This window comes from Mytilus californianus, unplaced genomic scaffold (genome assembly GCF_021869535.1).
Source record: "Mytilus californianus isolate M0D057914Y unplaced genomic scaffold, xbMytCali1.0.p SCAF_5, whole genome shotgun sequence".
Classification (NCBI taxonomy): Eukaryota; Metazoa; Mollusca; class Bivalvia; order Mytilida; family Mytilidae; genus Mytilus; species Mytilus californianus.
Window position 1 is genome coordinate 3,120,125 of NW_026262701.1, and position 18,246 is coordinate 3,138,370.

Here is an 18,246-nt window from a genome sequence, read left to right on the forward strand (position 1 = left end):
AATAGGTCAACTATATTTGGTGTATGGAAATATTTTATGATGTACATGTCAGTCTCGTAGGTTTTATTTGACCTTGACCTCATTTTCACGATTCATTTCTCAGTGTTAAGTTTTTGTGTTTTGGTCTGTTTTTCTTCAACTATAAGCAATAGATCAACTATATTTGTTGTATGGAAGGATTGTAAGGTGTATATGTCTGTCTGGCAAGTATCATCTGACCTTGACCTCATTTTCATGGTTCATTGGTCAATGTTAAGTTTTCATGGTTAAGTTTGTTTCTTAGATACTATAAGCAATAGGTCAACTATATTTAATGCATAAATTGATTGTAAGGTGTACATGTCTGTCTGGCAAGGTTCATCTGACCTTGACCTCATTTTCATGGTTCATTGGTCAATGTTAAGTTTTCTTGGTTAAGACTGTTTCTTAGAAACTATAAGCAATAGGTCAACTATGTTTGGTTTATTGAATGATTGTAAGGTGTACATGTATTTCTCGTTTGGTTTATCTGACCTTGACCTCATTTTCTTGGATCATGTTAAGTTTATGTGTTATTTGTAGTAAAGCGTTATATTTAGGACTATCAACATAAAATCAATGGTTAGTAAAGAAGGCGAGACATTTCAGCTTGTGCACTCTTGTTAGGATTAGGTGTGTCACTCAATAATTTAATTTTGGATGTAAAATGTCTTCTGATTGGCTGAAAGTGTTTGCAATATTCGTTATAACAAGCATATGTCTGACATATGTCATATTGCTTTGGCCTCATTTTAGTTCTCTTTTCTCTCTTTTTTTTTTTAACTTTTCTTACTATTGGTTAATTTCAATATGTATTCAAGAAATTGTTCAAATGCACTTATGTCTGTATGGGGAAAAAACCAACATAATGCCCATTTATTCAGAAGGTCAAATTTAATCAGATGATGAACAATTGCTTCATGGAGTAACAAGTAAGGATTTTTCTCTAACAAAAGGACTTATACATAGAATATAAAAATATTTAGCAATGTTAAAACACAGAAATATTGCTTCCTTTAAGACCTTCCAAAAGGATACAGATTGAAGATGGTTTCTATGAAGTTTGTCCAACCAAAGAAAGAACAGCCTTTACCCTTTGATGCATTGAAACTAAAGACACTGTCAAAGAGAGACTTTACTAGAATAAAGAAATCACATTCATCATTCAAGTAAGTATATTCTAATAAAATGAATATAAAACTTTATAATTTAATTTTGGATGTAACGCGTCTTCCGATTGACTGATGTTGTTTTATTTATCAGCTCATAGACATATAGTTTTGTCATGTGACCGTGACGTCATCATGGTTTACTACGGTTTAAAATGGAATTTAGAATTAAATTATAAGAAAAAACTTTAATATTTTTTCTGTCTATTTGAAATAACATAAAAAAATGTGGTGCACACTTTAAAATAACACGCTACAAGGGTTATTCAGTGTGCACCACATTTTTGATGTTATTTCTTCATAGACAGAAAAAATATTACAGTCATTCCTTAAATAAATTTGATGTGTCTCAAATGTTTTTATAAATTTGCCTTCATCAGGAATGCTCAAACCCAGACATTCCTAAAGCTTGGGATATGATATAAGTACTTTAATTAATAAAAGGGCCCTTAAAAGATTAGCCATTGGTTATATTATTGAAAGAAATAGTCAAAATTTCAAGTTGCTTAATGCTAAGTATGACAAGCCTGAATACCTCTTCATGGAGCATCATTTAAGTTGAATTATTTTATTATACCCCAACTATATAGTGGGGGCTATTTTGCATTTACCTGGTCTGTCCATCTGTTTGTCCATCCATTTGTCTAACAAATAATTCTGTAATACTTTTCTTAAGTACAGCTGTACAGAATAACTTTATATTTAATCAGAAGCTTGACAATGATGAGTTGTAACCTAAGACCACTTTTTGGAACTGTTGGACACCTACTTCCTGTCTTGATATTTTGAGGTTTTAAATATGTTGAATGAACTTAAAAATTTTCGTCACTTTATTCTCAATTACATGTACTACTGAACAGAATTACTTGAAATTTTGTCATCAGCTTGGCAATGATGAGTTGTCATTTGTCAGAAACGAACTTTCTGTCAACAGATATTCAGAATTAATAGTTGTACGATGTGTGTAGTCTTCTTGTAATTCAGAATTTACAAAATGTTTCTTGAATCAAAATTTTTGGCCAATCAGTTCAGCATATTGATTATTTCCACTGTAGATATGATCATTTTGAGGACAAACTCACTCCAGAGGAGGAGGAAGAGGTAACTAGAGAAAAGAAAATAAAAGAAGCAGCTTTTGCTGTGTTATCAAAGAGAGATTATGAACTACAGAAAATAAGGGAAGGTGAATTTGCTGCCAAGAAACCAAAGCTGATGACACAGGAAGAACAAGATAGAGCATTTAAGAACTACATGAAGATGTTTTATGACAAACCTAGGTTAACAGTAAGTTGATCTGATTAAATTTTCTTCATTTAGCTGTTCTCTGCAGGTGGCCATTTCAAATAAGCAAGAGGTGGTTTATTTCTTTTTTTATTGACATTATTTCTATTACAAATATTTAAAGGTTTTGGATGTATATTTTTTGGGAAAGAAATTAAGATAGTTTCCCAATTATACACATGGCTTGGGTTTTAAATATATATTGTTATATTTCTCAGGTTTTTATATCTTAAAGTTTAAATATTTTTTTCATCAGAATGCACTCCAATCAAAACAGTGGAAATCAATTACAAAGTTGAAAAGCCTTTAAATTCTGTGATGATCAATATATCACTTTAAAAAGTAGCTTAGTTAAATCCTTGCAGACACTAAGGTTTTTGTACTATTGGCACAAATGACCATAGCCAGATTTTTCACAACTTGTAGGAAGAATTGGCATTTAGTTCTCTTCAACTTTATTATTGATTTCCAACTATTTTGATTGGAATGCATTCTGATGATTTTTTTTTTATAATTGTATTAAGAACAGCATATTATATATTTGTTTTGTAATTTACAGATTCCACCAGATGACCCATTTCCCAGTGATACTGCTAGTGATTACATGAGGAGAGGTGAAATAGACGAAGGTAAATGTTTACGGTGATATTTTAATAATATTACATTACTACATTAGTTATATATTAATTCTAATTCTATTTCTATCCTACAAATGCATCGGATAAAAATTCTAAAACTTTTAAGCTTTATGATATCATAGAAATTATCTTTGCTTTCTTGATTCTCATCAAAATCAATTTAATAATCTGAATTCATAAATACTTTTTGGGTACCAGTTTGGGTATTAGTTTTCAAGGAACTTGTGGGTAGAGGGGAAACCTTAAATTTAAAGACTTATTGATATTCAAATTTTTAGTGACTTTGCTTGAAGCTAATGATGAAAGCATGAAATTGTAGAATATGGAATTTGATAGAGTTTCTGGATATTTGTTATCTGTCCAAACTGAACCCTTTTTAAGCCTATATCTGCATTGTGATACTTCATCTTAAGGGCTATTCCATTAAAATGTATGTGGGAGGGTAGGAAGGGACTTTCAAAATATCCCTACAACCAAGAACCATTTTTTAGATAATTTTGCATAATGGTAATAGACGCATACTGAAAAAAGACCCATGACCCACATTCAATAATTAAACTTCCCTCCCTACCCTCCCACATACATTTTAATGGAATAGCCCTAAGTGAATTAACCTGTGGAAACCAGAAACCTTTTTAATCTGATCAGACCAGGAAAGAAGTTTTGTTTATGTATGATCTTTATTATAAATACATACATAGAAATATGAATACCATCTTCAGTCTAACACTTAACAATAAGCTTACATGCTGACTATTCTGAAGAATGTTACAACTTATATTGTAAACCTGCTAATTATCATGAGTCAGTTATTTATTCAGCTTTGAAAATGAAGAAAATAACTTTAGATATTGTTGTGAATGAGTCAAGTTCTGATGTTCACTTATTAAAGTTCATCAACTTAAATCAGCAAATCTCAAAATTAATCTATGTTAAGTTGGCTAAAAGTTGGCTAAAGGGCTTAAGACATTAAAAAAATATTTGCATAAAATTTGGTTTTCAGTAAATAAGTAGTGATTTACAAAATCTTTCATTTTAATATATTTAATGAAGATTTTTAAACTTATTATCATAATAACAAAAATATTTAATTTCTATAGCTGCTAAACAGATCAGTAAGTAATAACACATATTTGTGTATGTACACACGTATATATGTATGTATTCCTGGCTTTTAGATAGATCCTATTTCTATCTTATTATTTTACTTCTTAGGGAGGCTTATGTCTCTTTAGTCCTACCTCTTTCATGACTATATTGTATGGGTATTGTTTCGATTTATATTATTTATATATTCAGTAACGCAGATACATTGTTATATCTGCAAAATAATTGCAGTAACGTGGTACGGTACAGTTTTATTAATTGTCAATTTGGTTTCTGTGTAATAAATGTTGTTATATAATGGACCAATAATGCTGAAATTTTCACAATTAGATAAGGTGTAAATTTCCTTGAATACAAATAAATTTAATGAGAAAAATTGTTCAAAACCAGGATAACAATAGAATACAGAATTTACTTATTTTTGTTTAATTATGTTCATTTTAGGTAGTTTTTGTTGAAGATTTTTTTTTTAGATTTTTTACCTATCTTTTCAAATTAAATTTAACCAAGCTCTCACAATTTCTGAGATACAAGTGGTTAAAGTGACTTAAAGGAAAATGACTCAAAATTAGTAATATTTCTTAGATTTAGTTGAAGTGGATGAAGTTAGCTCTTTCATTTAATTTCTAAGAAAAAAACACCCTTGTAGAGTTTTGTTTTCAGCAGTACTGTAGAAGATATAATTTATCCCACAGATTACTGTGTTAAACACTTTTTTAACACTAAAATTTAATGAATATTCCTTTATGAATTTGGGAAAAGATACCAAAGTGTCAATAAAAAACTAGTAAGTTGACAATAAAACAGACAACTCCATGTCCAAAAGAAACAACAAAATACCAATAAAACCAAACACTACACAGAAAACTAAAGATTGAGCAACATAAACCTCAACAAATACTGGTGTTGAACTCAAGTGACTTTGAAAGGTAATAATTGTAAAATTTGTATTGCGTCCCTGAACAATGTGTTTCACTTCGCATTAATTAATTAGCATATCAACAGTTTCTGAATTTAAAGTATTAAAATTACAAAAGTAAAATGTTTTCAATAGATATCTGCCATACACCAAACACAGAAAATTTCATTTTTAGACACAAATCTGATACATACTTCAGTCACAGAATCTCCTTAATATTAATGACCAGGTATTGTGTGGCCATAAGATCATAAGATTGTATTATATGTTCTCTTTACTGTTATGTGAGTAGCACTAATTGAATTTCTTATTCTAAGATTGTATAGTGTTATAAGGAAGAACTTCTTTCATCTTTCATCATCTTCATCATATGAACATCATTTTGTAGAAGATGAACCGTGGAAACCAGAAAGAGAACCATCAGGTTTCTTCCCACCATTGTCAAGATCCAGTACATTCAGAAAATCACAGGGCACGCCACCAGAGCCACTGCATGCTGCCTATGAGAGTGCTACAAGTAGTGCTGCAAAGAGTGGTCTGGTACCTAACTCTGTATTAACCAAAATACTATGGCCTCCACCACCTCCCCCACCTCCCAAGGATACATGGAAACTCCCCACATTTGAGGACGGCAAGATGGTTGTTCCTGAACCTGAGGAAGAGGTACTGTGTTCATAAAGTAGAAAAATTTTGTTTGAATTACTGTAAATTAAGAAATTATCAGATTATTGTGAGGTTTAGATTAATACAAATAATGTGGCTAGTTGAGATAGCAATACTTAAAGAACTCTCATTCTGATATCTGATGCAGATTTTCCTTAAATTACAATTATTAATCTCACATTTTTGTCCATCCTTCAAAAATCGCAATCATAAATGCAGGCAATAATTTCTGAATTTACATTATATTAGACTGATGACCTTGGTATCATTTTACAAAATTCAGTTTAAATTGTCTTCTTATTAATCCTCCACAAGATATATATCTTATAAGTCTTTATTTAATCCAAATGTCCAGCAGAACATTTCATCTATCGATACTTAAAAATCTCGTGTTTGTTAGACTATTTCTACGGAAAATCCAGTTATTTCAGGTGTTTTGTGGTTGGCTAGCATCCAAAACTCCTATTTTTTTCTAAATAAACTGTTAATTTTATGTTTTTCACACTTAGCCTCAATAGTATACATATTCTATTCTCTATTCAATAATATACATATTCTTTTCTCTATTCAATAATATACATATTCTATCCTCTATTCAATAATATACATATTCTGTTCTCTATTCAATAATATACATATTCTTTTCTCTATTCAATAATATACATATTCTATTCTCTATTCAATAATATACATATTCTTTTCTCTATTCAATAATATACACATTCTTTTCTCTATTCAATAATATACATATTCTATTCTCTATTCAATAATATACATATTCTTTTCTCTATTCAATAATATACATATTCTATTCTCTATTCAATAATATACATATTCTATTCAATAATATACATATTCTATTCTCTATTCAATAATATACATATTCTATTCAATAATATACATATTCTATTCTCTATTCAATAATATACATATTCTATTCAATAATATACATATTCTATTCTCTATTCAATAATATACATATTCTTTTCTCTATTCAATAATATACATATTCTATCCTCTATTCAATAATATACATATTCTTTTCTCTATTCAATAATATACATATTCTATTCTCTATTCAATAATATACATATTCTTTTCTCTATTCAATAATATACATATTCTTTTCTCTATTCAATAATATACATATTCTATTCTCTATTCAATAATATACATATTCTTTTCTCTATTCAATAATATACATATTCTATTCTCTATTCAATAATATACATATTCTTTTCTCTATTCAATAATATACATATTCTATTCTCTATTCAATAATATACATATTCTATTCTCTATTCAATAATATACATATTCTTTTCTCTATTCAATAATATACATATTCTATTCTCTATTCAATAATATACATATTCTATTCAATAATATACATATTCTATTCTCTATTCAATAATATACATATTCTATTCTCTATTTGTCCGACAGGAAGTAGAAGAACAACCTGTAGAAGAGGAAGAAACAGAAGACAATCATTTAGAATTTGTTATAGATGACTGGGGAGAGAAAGAAAGTATTAAATCAGACAGTCCGATCATTTCACCGAAGTCTCCCGCCAAACGTGAAGTGACATTTAGTAAGAAGGACACAGTTCATGAGTTTGATAAAGACAAAGAACTAGCCACACCTACCACTGGCAGTCGTCAATCATCTGGATTGATGTCGAAGTTCAAGGACATTATGTCTAAACCACCATCTCAACAGGTATTATTTTTAGTACTTTCCGGATACAGTTTGTAAAAGATTTTCATATAAACTTAACTTTTGTGCAGCAGGATCTGAGTTAATTTCTTTCCTTTTCATACATTAATTCGTTCAATAATTTGTACATAAATCAGCCAGTTAGTTTTCTCGTTTGAATTGTTTTACATTTGTCTTTTCGGGTCCTTTATAGCTAACTATGCAGTATGGGTTTTGCTCATTGTTGAAGGCTGTACAGTGACCCATAGTTGTTAATGTCTGTGTCATTTGGTCTCTTGTGGAGATTTGTCTCATTGGCATTCATACCACATCTTCTTATTTTTATATTCAATACTCCTACAGATGTGCTAGTTGGAAATAAAGTGAATTTGGTTTAAAGTTGAGCTTTACAGAATGATTTCAGAGATAGTAGATAGCAGTGACCAGGTTTTTTGACTTACCTACTTTACTTACTGCCCTGTACGCCATTGGCCACAGGTTATTTGAAGTCATTATCTATTAAAGTGAAAGAAAGTACAAAATAACAAAATAAATAAAGATGAATACATAGATTTAGAAGTTAGAAACAATATTATTGTGCACAACCATAATGTTTGTTATCTTTTAATTTACAGGACGATGACGATGATGCCTCTACTGTCACACTTACACCAAGATCTCCAACAGAAATGGCAGAGGCTATCAGATCTAAAGAATCATCCTTTGCTAAACCTCCATCACCACCAAAAGATCCTAAACCAGTAGTTAAACCACCGTCAAGAAGGGAAGTTAAACCACTTAAACCATTGACGCTACCACCACCACAACCAAAGGTTGAAAGGGCTAAATCTCCAACACCGATGGTCAAACCAACAGCTCCACGACAACGCACACCAACACCACCCAGACCAGAAACACCACTACCAAATTATGTCACTCAATTCCAGGGCTCTGATTGGTTTGATAAATACTTCCCTAATTGTAATGAAAATGTAAGTTTCATATGTTTATATTATTTCATTGCAATAATTATTATACCCCACGCAACGAGTTGCGGAGGGTATAATGTTTTTGACCCGTCTGTCCGTCCGTCTGTCTGTCCGTCAGGCCGTCAGTCCTGTTTCTTGTCATCGCAACTCCTCTCAAACCACACAACAGAATTTCATGAAACCTTTTCAGATAATAAGGACATACTATGTAGATGTGCATATTGACAGGAAATCATGATTCAATTTTTTTTTCTTACACTTATTTTATTTCTCTAATGACAATGTGGGGACGTGGGGTATGTGAGCGCGCTCACTAAGGTTCTTTCATTTTTTAATGTTATGCCAATTACATAATAGGAACAGAAAGCACAAGTCCATGCTACTTTTAATTAATTAGCATATACAGTAAAAATATTACAGTCATTCCTTATGATTTAATTCTAAATTCCATGTTTAAGGAGTAAATCAAAAATATGTCTATAAGCTGATAGACAAAAAACTTTCAGCCAATCAGAAGATGTGTTACATCTAAAATTAAATTATTATGTTATGTATTAAGTTGGATATAATAAAAGATCGATTTAGGTTTTAAAAGATGTACTTTACTTTACAGACTTTCCCTAAACCTTGGAATGCTGACACCTTCATGACAATGTTAAGTAGACTGTTACGAGTGGCAGAGTATGTATTTAAAACAAAGATCACCGATTCTCTATCCATGTTATACACACAGGAGAATATTTCTGATCCTACGGCACATTCTGTTAGTAAGACAATTATCTCAGTGTTAAATAGTCCTAAGGATCCACCAACTTGTCTCGTAGACGATCAGAAGTCATTTATAGTGGCAGCTTTACAGGCTCTCAGTAAACTTGGTATCAGGGATAAGGATTTTATCACGGAAATGATGGTGCAATTCCTGGATGGGGATAAAGAAGTCAGGTATTGTGATATTTATAGATTATTCCATATTGGTTAAAGTGTTTATACCATATCAAGCCTCAGAGAGAAGCAAAGTTTGACAGTGAAAGATGGGATGAGGGCTTATACAGAAAACAATAAAGAAATTGACATGAAATACTTATTATTTTATGGATCCATATTTTTTTTACCTCAATACCACATTTTTAAAACCACATTTCAGAACAAGCATAGAAGTAGAATAATTCCATTTTCAAAGTTAAAATGAGAAAGATAACTTTTTACTAAAGATTTACTATAGGGACTTACTGCATCATTTGCCACAATCTTGAATTAACTGTTAAATAGTGGTGGGAGCTTTTTGTTTCAAATTAAAATTTGTATATGGGAATTTTATAGGAGTTTAGCCATTTCTATGCTGCTTTTAAAATTAGAATTTTATAGCAGAAGTCTATACATAGGGTTGTATGATATTTTGATATAGGAGCATTGATATATGAAATATGAAAATCATTTGCCTTCATACATGTTTTATCTAAATAGATTTGCTTTTTTTCAAAAAAGAATCCTTTATTTTCCTCCTGATTCTTTAGTCTGTCCACCTGTCACTGATAAAGTCATCAAAAACCAATAAAAGCACTGTTCCTTTGCTTTTTATGTGTTTTTTGCTGTGCATGTTCAGATTTTGCGTCATGGATGGATACCCCATATCCTTTGTTTTTCTATTAAATAAAAAAAGGTGATTAAGGTAAACATCAATGAGCCAACACCAAAAAATAAAAGATATCTGGAGGCCAACATATTTTGTTCCATTGTCAGAAATTGTTACATTCATTTTTTTGTTTCCAGGGCAACAACAATGGACATGTTAAATTCTTGTGGCTTACAGGATCAACACAAATATTTTATCAAGGAATTAGATTCCTGGGATATCTGGAATGTGGAAGAGGCTGATCGGAAAGCAGACTTACGGAAAATGGTACATTCTTGGCTAGACAGGTGAGAGCATTCAAATTAGAAGTGAATTCACATTTGTTTTATACCAAAAAGTCATGATAAGAAAATCTATATAGAAACTTTATAAAAAAAAATATGAAGTTTAAAAATCAGTGTAGTCTATAAACTGATAAAAGTATTTATACAACTTAACCATGATTTTAACAAAAAAATTATTTCCTAGGTTAATCTGAAATCCAGTATCTGACCCATAGTCATTGCTGTTTCCTCAAGTTTTTCTGTTATAAACTTTTTCCTAATGTAAGATAATTGATATTTTAGGTGGATGACATCGTACAAACTTCACTTGGAAGATACAATAGAGAGAATGAAGAAAGGACAAAATATTCACGGAAAGTTAAATCGTGGTAGTAAGGGTATTCTAAGAAAGGTATGCTTAGGGCTATTCCATAAAAATGTATGTGGGAGGGTAGGAAGGGAAGTTTAATTATTGAAAGTGGGTCATGGATCTTTTTTCAGTATGCGTCTATTACCGTTATGCAAAATTATCTAAAAAATGGTTCTTGGTTGTAGGGATATTTTGAAAGTCCCTTCCTACCCTCCCACATACATGTTAATGGAAAAGCCCTTATTTTACATACTGCAAAAGTACTTTTAATAGTTTATACATATATGGTCAGTTATATAACAAGTGGATGAAGTTACTAATGATGGACAATATAAATGTACACAGTCCTTCGATCAAATCAATGTTCAGATTCTGATAATTCTGGAATAGTATGTTTATTAGTTCTGGTCTTTGATAATTCAATGAATGCAGTGCATTTCTCTGTGACTTTGGAGTCAATTTTATTCCTTGGATAATCAGTATGAGATGAACCATTACCCATTTCATGATGCCTACCCAAAAGTCAAATAACAAATTAAATTTGTAGGATTTGTTCATGCAAATGACTTACTTAATTGTTATATGTACTGATACTAAATTGTTTGTGTTACAGGGTAGTACAGATACTGTCACTACAATACCAGACAGGGCAAGCATAACTGGTAGGTCAATTACTTCATTATTAACAATTCATATCATATTAAAATTGTGTGCACAATGAACACTTTAACAACCCTATAAAATTTTAAAAAGAAGAATTCAATTCCTATAATTACATTTTTTTATGCTACAACTATGAAATTAAGAGTTATGTCAAACTTTTCGTTTGTTTTTCGATGCATTATTTTAAAATTTCATGGATAACATGTGCAGTTATAGCTGTTGAATTTTTTATGGAAATAAAATATGATATTGGACTGCCTCGTGATTGTTGTCAGCCAAACAAGATTATCAATTCTAATGAAACATACATGTGATGTAATTATATATCATTAAATACCACTTTCAATCTAATAAAATGGAGTCTTTATAAACTGCATTTCATAAAAGTTCAATTATACCTGTTTTATAGTAAAATGAAATTTTTTTGGGATTTAAAAGCAATATTGTCATTACAGTCAAACCTGCTATAAAGGTCACCTATATTCATCAAAAACCTCTCTTATCCCATTGTAGTAAAATTAATGCATTATGAACCTCAATTCAAAGTTTTGAACCAAACAAAATAAGGAATTGTTTTGTTTATAAACTGGCTACACATTGGGTTCACATTGGATATTTTATACTGTATATCTTAACACATAATCTTATTCTATTTCAGTAACATTTGATCAGCCCCCAGATCAGTCCATAGTAGATAGTGCTACCTATATAGATTGTATTAACTACTTTGTGGAAATGATGATGGATAAGGCTTTAGATGGACTCAGAAAAGGAGGAAAGAGGCCCCCTGGAGCTCAAGAAAATGTTGTACAGGCTAAAAATACAGTACTGGTGCTACCTAAATTACCTCAGTATGTACTGTAATCTTTTCTCTTATTTTCTGTTTTTTAGAAGTGTAAAAAATCTTACACTTAAAAGAAACCCAACCAGGTCATAGCACTAGTACTAATGTCAAATATATATTGATAAAGAAATCTAGCACAATTTTGATAACAAGAAACATTCAGTTTGTTTTGATTGAATGCATGTTTTCCTCCTTAGTTACAATATTTTCACCAAAATGATATAATGATTCAATTATGAACAGATTTTGTAATACTTTAGTAATGGTATTTGGCTTGTATTTGTATTTGTGATTTAAGGGAAATTTGTGGTATACCTCAATGAGACAGCAGCCCAACAAAAATGGTAATCAGGAGGTCAAATTTAGGTCTTCAATGTTGGACATGCATGTTTGTTTATACATAAAACCTTGATAAAATCTTGACCAGAGGACAGCAACCCCAATTATTCCTTTATTGAAAAAAAAGCACTAAAAATTACACCAGGACAACTTCTTTAAAACTGAATGAACAAGATTTTAATGGAAATGAATTAAATTTCAAAGTGTCTAATTGAATAATATGTTTTATTGATATTTAATTATTGCAGCAAACCAGCTTTAGTTAGACTGGGTGAGACACATACAAGTCAGTGCAGACCACACAGAGAAACTAATTTGCATATAGGTAAGTTTTATCTACCAATAGAGAAACACATACAAGTCAGTGCAGACCACACAGAGAAACTAATTTAAATATAGGTAAGTTTTATCTACCAATAGAGAAACACATACAAGTCAGTGCAGACCACACAGAGAAACTAATTTAAATATAGGTAAGTTTTATCTACCAATAGAGAAACACATACAAGTCAGTGCAGACCACACAGAGAAACTAATTTAAATATAGGTAAGTTTTATCTACCAATAGAGAAACACATACAAGTCAGTGCAGATCACACAGAGAAACTAATTTGCATATAGGTAAGTTTTATCTACCAATAGAGAAACACATACAAGTCAGTGCAGACCACACAGAGAAACTAATTTAAATATAGGTAAGTTTTATCTACCAATAGAGAAACACATACAAGTTAGTGCAGACCACACAGAGAAACTAATTTGCATACCCATAGCCATCAATGAAGACAACATTGTGGAACTGATCAATACATAGGTCAATTTGATCTAGTTTATTTATTTTTAAAACATATGTAGTTAAGTAAAGACAACATTGTGGAACTGATCAATACATAGGTCAATTTGATCTAGTTTATTTATTTAACATATGTAGTTAAGTAAAGACCACATAGAGGAACTGATTAATACATAGGTCAATTTGATCTAGTTTATTTATTTAACATATGTAGTTAAGTAAAGACAACACTGTGGAACTGATCAATACATAGGTCAATTTGATCTAGTTTATTTATTTAACATATGTAGTTAAGTAAAGACAACATAGAGGAACTGATTAATACATAGGTCAATTTGATCTAGTTTATTTATTTAACATATGTAGTTAAGTAAAGACAACATTGTGGAACTGATCAATACATAGGTCAATTTGATCTAGTTTATTTATTTAACATATGTAGTTAAGTAAAGACGACGTAGAGGAACTGATCAATACATAGGTCAATTTGATCTAGTTTATATATTTAACATATGTAGTTAAGTAAAGACGACATAGAGGAACTGATTAATACATAGGTCAATTTGATCTAGTTTATTTATTTAACATATGTAGTTAAGTAAAGACAACATAGAGGAACTGATTAATACATAGGTCAATTTGATCTAGTTTATTTATTTAACATATGTAGTTAAGTAAAGACAACATAGAGGAACTGATTAATACATAGGTCAATTTGATCTAGTTTATTTATTTAACATATGTAGTTAAGTAAAGACAACACTGTGGAACTGATCAATACATAGGTCAATTTGATCTAGTTTATTTATTTAAGATATGTAGTTAAGTAAAGACAACAATGTGGAACTGATCAATACATAGGTCAATTTGATCTAGTTTATTTATTTAACATATGTAGTTAAGTAAAGACCACATAGAGGAACTGATCAATACATAGGTCAATTTGATCTAGTTTATATATTTAACATATGTAGTTAAGTAAAGACAACAATGTGGAACTGATCAATACATAGGTCAATTTGATCTAGTTTATTTATTTAACATATGTAGTTAAGTAAAGACGACGTAGAGGAACTGATCAATACATAGGTCAATTTGATCAAGTTTATATATTTAACATATGTAGTTAAGTAAAGACGACGTAGAGGAACTGATCAATACATAGGTCAATTTGATCTAGTTTATATATTTAACATATGTAGTTAAGTAAAGACGACATAGGGAATCAATGTTTTGTATAGGTAAGTAGGAACATACAAAATACAGTCTTAAGGATGTCGCTCCTCTTGTTTCTGAATTTTTGCCAGATATTAGGAATCCTCTGTTTTTATCCATGTACTGCCATTAAAAAAATTTCCCCCCTAACCCCTACTTTTCTTTTCATAATTTTATTACATATAGTTTAAAAAGCCATATTTGAAAATGCTATAAAATCTTTGTTATTTTTTTATATTTTTTTAAAGAAAAAGGGTGCTAATGTTAAATATATGAAAAGTCTAGAGAGAGTTATTTCCTGCCAAATGCTATCAATTTATAACAGTCTTTTAAAAAGCTTGTTATTTTGAAACAGAGTAGCGAACATCCTTAAACTGTATTTGAAGGCCTAAACTTATAAAGTAAAGAGAGACTAAAATTGTTTTCTAAAAATAGACTAAATGTTAAACAGTTCAGTCAAAGTGAACAGAGTAAAGAGCTGATAGTTAACTTTGTCTATATCCATTTAATGTAGTTTTAAACTATATATTGATAGTTGACTTTGTCAGAACCTTAAAGAGGATAATCTACTGAGTTGAATAAAGATGTTTCTTTATAGTGGATTTAGTATTTACAAAGTTAGACGTTCATCTCAAGTCAATCACGAAAAGAAATCTATGGTAGATAAAACAGATTCTTTTCTACAATAAATTGTTTGTGAAAATTAATTTTCTTTTTTTAGATTACCGATATCCTTCAACAACAAACAGAGGTTATCAACCTCCACCTGGATCCCTGTCAGGATTTGCACCTAGCATAAACTTACCAATGAAACCAGTATACATTAATCCATTCCCATGTGAGGTAGATATGTATGACACTCGATTCCAAGAACCAATACTCATTACACTGAAATCTGCACAGAAATACTTTGTACCAGCCCAGTCAATTGTGGCAGACATGTTTGAGACAGCAATCCCTCCAGCACGATGATTGTTTGATAGATGACACTGCATGACGATCACATGACTTGGTTTGTCCCTCTGACACAGACACTAGTGTGCATTGTTCTTGACAGAGACAAGTAATTGGTTATACTTATGTTAATAGCCGTACAGGAACCAAAATCTGATGAAATATTGTGGATACAAGTAAAGATCCAGCAAATGCTTAGGAAGAACTGTTCCTACTGTTGTTTTGGGAATTGAACTTTATTTGAATATTTTATGTGAACCAAGGTTTAGTAATTCAATGCCAATGGGTCATATTTAAATGATGATAAGTCTTGCAGAGACAAACAAACAATAAGAAATATATTTATGGGTACTTGTGTTTTTTCTTTCTTGAAGTACTTGAAGCATGGCTTAATATTCGCTAATTTAAAAGTCGCAGTGACATCCCAAATTTTGTTTCTTCAGAAAGTAAAATAAAAATCATGGTTAACCATGGTTTTCTATGATTTATTTATCAGAAATGATCGCCAATGTAACTTTGTAAAAGAAACGAACCAATTATTATAAATATCATATGTTCTCAATTAAACTCAAATCAAATAAGTCTATGTTCAACTGTTCCCAGTTAATCACTGCAACTTGAGCTTTAACATAAGGAAGTGGACCAACTGCTGCCGACAAGAAATGTATGCAGACATTCAGCTAAAGAAGCATTTCTGTGATACTTATTTTTTAATAAAATATATTTTTAAGATTATTTATGTCTGAACTTTTTGCAAATATGAAATTTTACCTTTAATGTCCTTTAATTTAATAGATAAAACTGTGATAGTGTTGTAATTTTTTACATCGACATAGTTTGAATTACAGTGTTCATCCTGATAAAATGGGTTTGTATTGATTCATGGGGAAAAGGCTAATATAGATTTTGGTATATGTAATTGTTATTGCTTCATTCCTTTTTCATTTTGAAAGCATGAAAGATGTGTCATGCTTTAGCAACAAAATCAATTATAATAATTATGCTTATAATTTATCTTTTTCTATTTTTCATAGAAATTTTTTTTAAAGACTGAAAAAACAATCAATTGTCAGATATGTTTTTTTTTTGTTCTGAATAAATTGTACCATTTTATGTTTTATGTTTTAAAATATTGGAGCCGTTTTACTGAAATATATTTTATATATATGTACTAGATATAGATGAAACTGTCATGAATAAATTCAACAAAAAATAAAATATTTGGGTATGATTAAAGAATCAATGATATAGCAACCGAAAAATACTAGTAGACCAAAACATACATCTAGAGGTAATTGACTATTGCTAATCACATCCTGGAAATTGCTGAATTTTTCCCTTTTATTTCAAATTGAAGTAAGATGTGGTATGATTGCCAAATAAGACAACTCTTCACCAGAGACCAAATGACGAAGAAGTTACTCAAGTTTTTCACATAGAGTAAAACAAGGTTTTGTCTTTTTTCTGAAAATAATCAAGTACAGGTATATATTTATTTGCATTGTATGATTTTTGAAGAAATATTGATGTTATCCTTTATATATAAGAATTATTTTACCAGAATTACTACATGATCCCCCACAAACCAAGGATTCTAGGTCAAAGTAATTGGGATTCATATATTGTCATTGGAACAAATTTTATAGATTCTTGAATACTTGATTTGAATAAAATTCTTAGCAGCAGAACTCTATAGAAAATTTGTATTTTTTAATAGGAAAAATTAGCACACAATTAATCATAATGAAACAACAGTAATATTATGACTTTTGTATCCCTCTGGTGACCTCTGGATGTCTAATTTGGTTTTCTAGATATTTTGACTTTTATTAATTTAAGATCGTATACTGTAACATCTTGATAAAAGAAATATAACGTAATTAGTTACAAAAAATTGTGACATCAAGCCCTGAGAGGACACACCCCTTGGTCTCTTTTCCTTTGTCCAGTTCCCTTCTTCTTGGAAAGAAAACATAGACATGGAAGGCAGTATTTAATGACTCTTATCAAAATTCTATTTTGTTTCACTATCATTAAAACATTGGACACAGCCTTGGTTGAGACAAAATTTCCATGTCTACCTTCTTGGTTCTTCACTGTACTAAAGTTTATTTTGTATAATCTTTGATTTTACAGAAAGATTGGAAATAATAAGAAGGCACTGCTTGTCTACTCTATATGAGTTGGTTTGTTAGGTAACAAAGTTACAGTTCAGACATAATCATAAATTGCATTTAAAATGTATCTGATTAATAAGAATTGAGTTAAAACCATTTTTAAGGTTGAAATCTTTTATATTATATGTAAGATTTTATATTGCGAAAAATTTGTTAAGAAATCATTCTGTTTACATTGATTGAAATAAAATTGTTGAATGTGCATTTCTCTGAAGATTTAAATATTTTTATTTTGTATTAAGTTATTTTGTTGTATAATTGACCAATAAAATTCAAGATAAATACTGATATGTTATGAAGCATCAACCTAGTTTCCAAGAGATCAGATATTCTACTCATATATATTTTCCTCTTAGTTTTGTCTTCCATGTTGATAATATTTGATTGATTAAATGATTGTTTGTGTTTAACACCACTTTAAGCACTCTTGTCTATATTGTGGGGGCTGGTTTGTATTATTGGAGGAAGCAGGAGTGCCCAGAGAGAACCATGAACTGTCCTTGTCGATTAAGA

The 18,246-nt window shown here is 30.2% G+C and overlaps 1 protein-coding gene across 6 annotated transcripts in view; it reads left to right on the top strand.

Moving 5' to 3' along the window:
- The window catches only part of LOC127702967 (uncharacterized), a 44,260-nt gene extending 26,243 nt beyond the window's left edge, over positions 1-18,017 (top strand). For 5 of the 6 annotated variants that reach the window (XM_052207322.1, XM_052207324.1, XM_052207325.1 and 2 more), the window contains 14 exons: positions 1,040-1,187; positions 2,243-2,471; positions 3,028-3,097; positions 4,207-4,221; positions 5,521-5,795; positions 7,242-7,517; positions 8,129-8,485; positions 9,096-9,424; positions 10,253-10,402; positions 10,682-10,790; positions 11,362-11,410; positions 12,070-12,262; positions 12,843-12,919; positions 15,324-18,017. In XM_052207322.1, coding sequence (XP_052063282.1) covers positions 1,040-1,187; positions 2,243-2,471; positions 3,028-3,097; positions 4,207-4,221; positions 5,521-5,795; positions 7,242-7,517; positions 8,129-8,485; positions 9,096-9,424; positions 10,253-10,402; positions 10,682-10,790; positions 11,362-11,410; positions 12,070-12,262; positions 12,843-12,919; positions 15,324-15,574 — 2,528 coding nt within the window. In that variant the 3' untranslated portion in view covers positions 15,575-18,017. The remainder of the gene's footprint in view (positions 1-1,039; positions 1,188-2,242; positions 2,472-3,027; positions 3,098-4,206; positions 4,222-5,520; positions 5,796-7,241; positions 7,518-8,128; positions 8,486-9,095; positions 9,425-10,252; positions 10,403-10,681; positions 10,791-11,361; positions 11,411-12,069; positions 12,263-12,842; positions 12,920-15,323) is intronic. The other variant, XM_052207323.1, reaches the window with a different exon arrangement.
- The last annotated feature ends 229 nt before the right edge of the window (positions 18,018-18,246 follow it).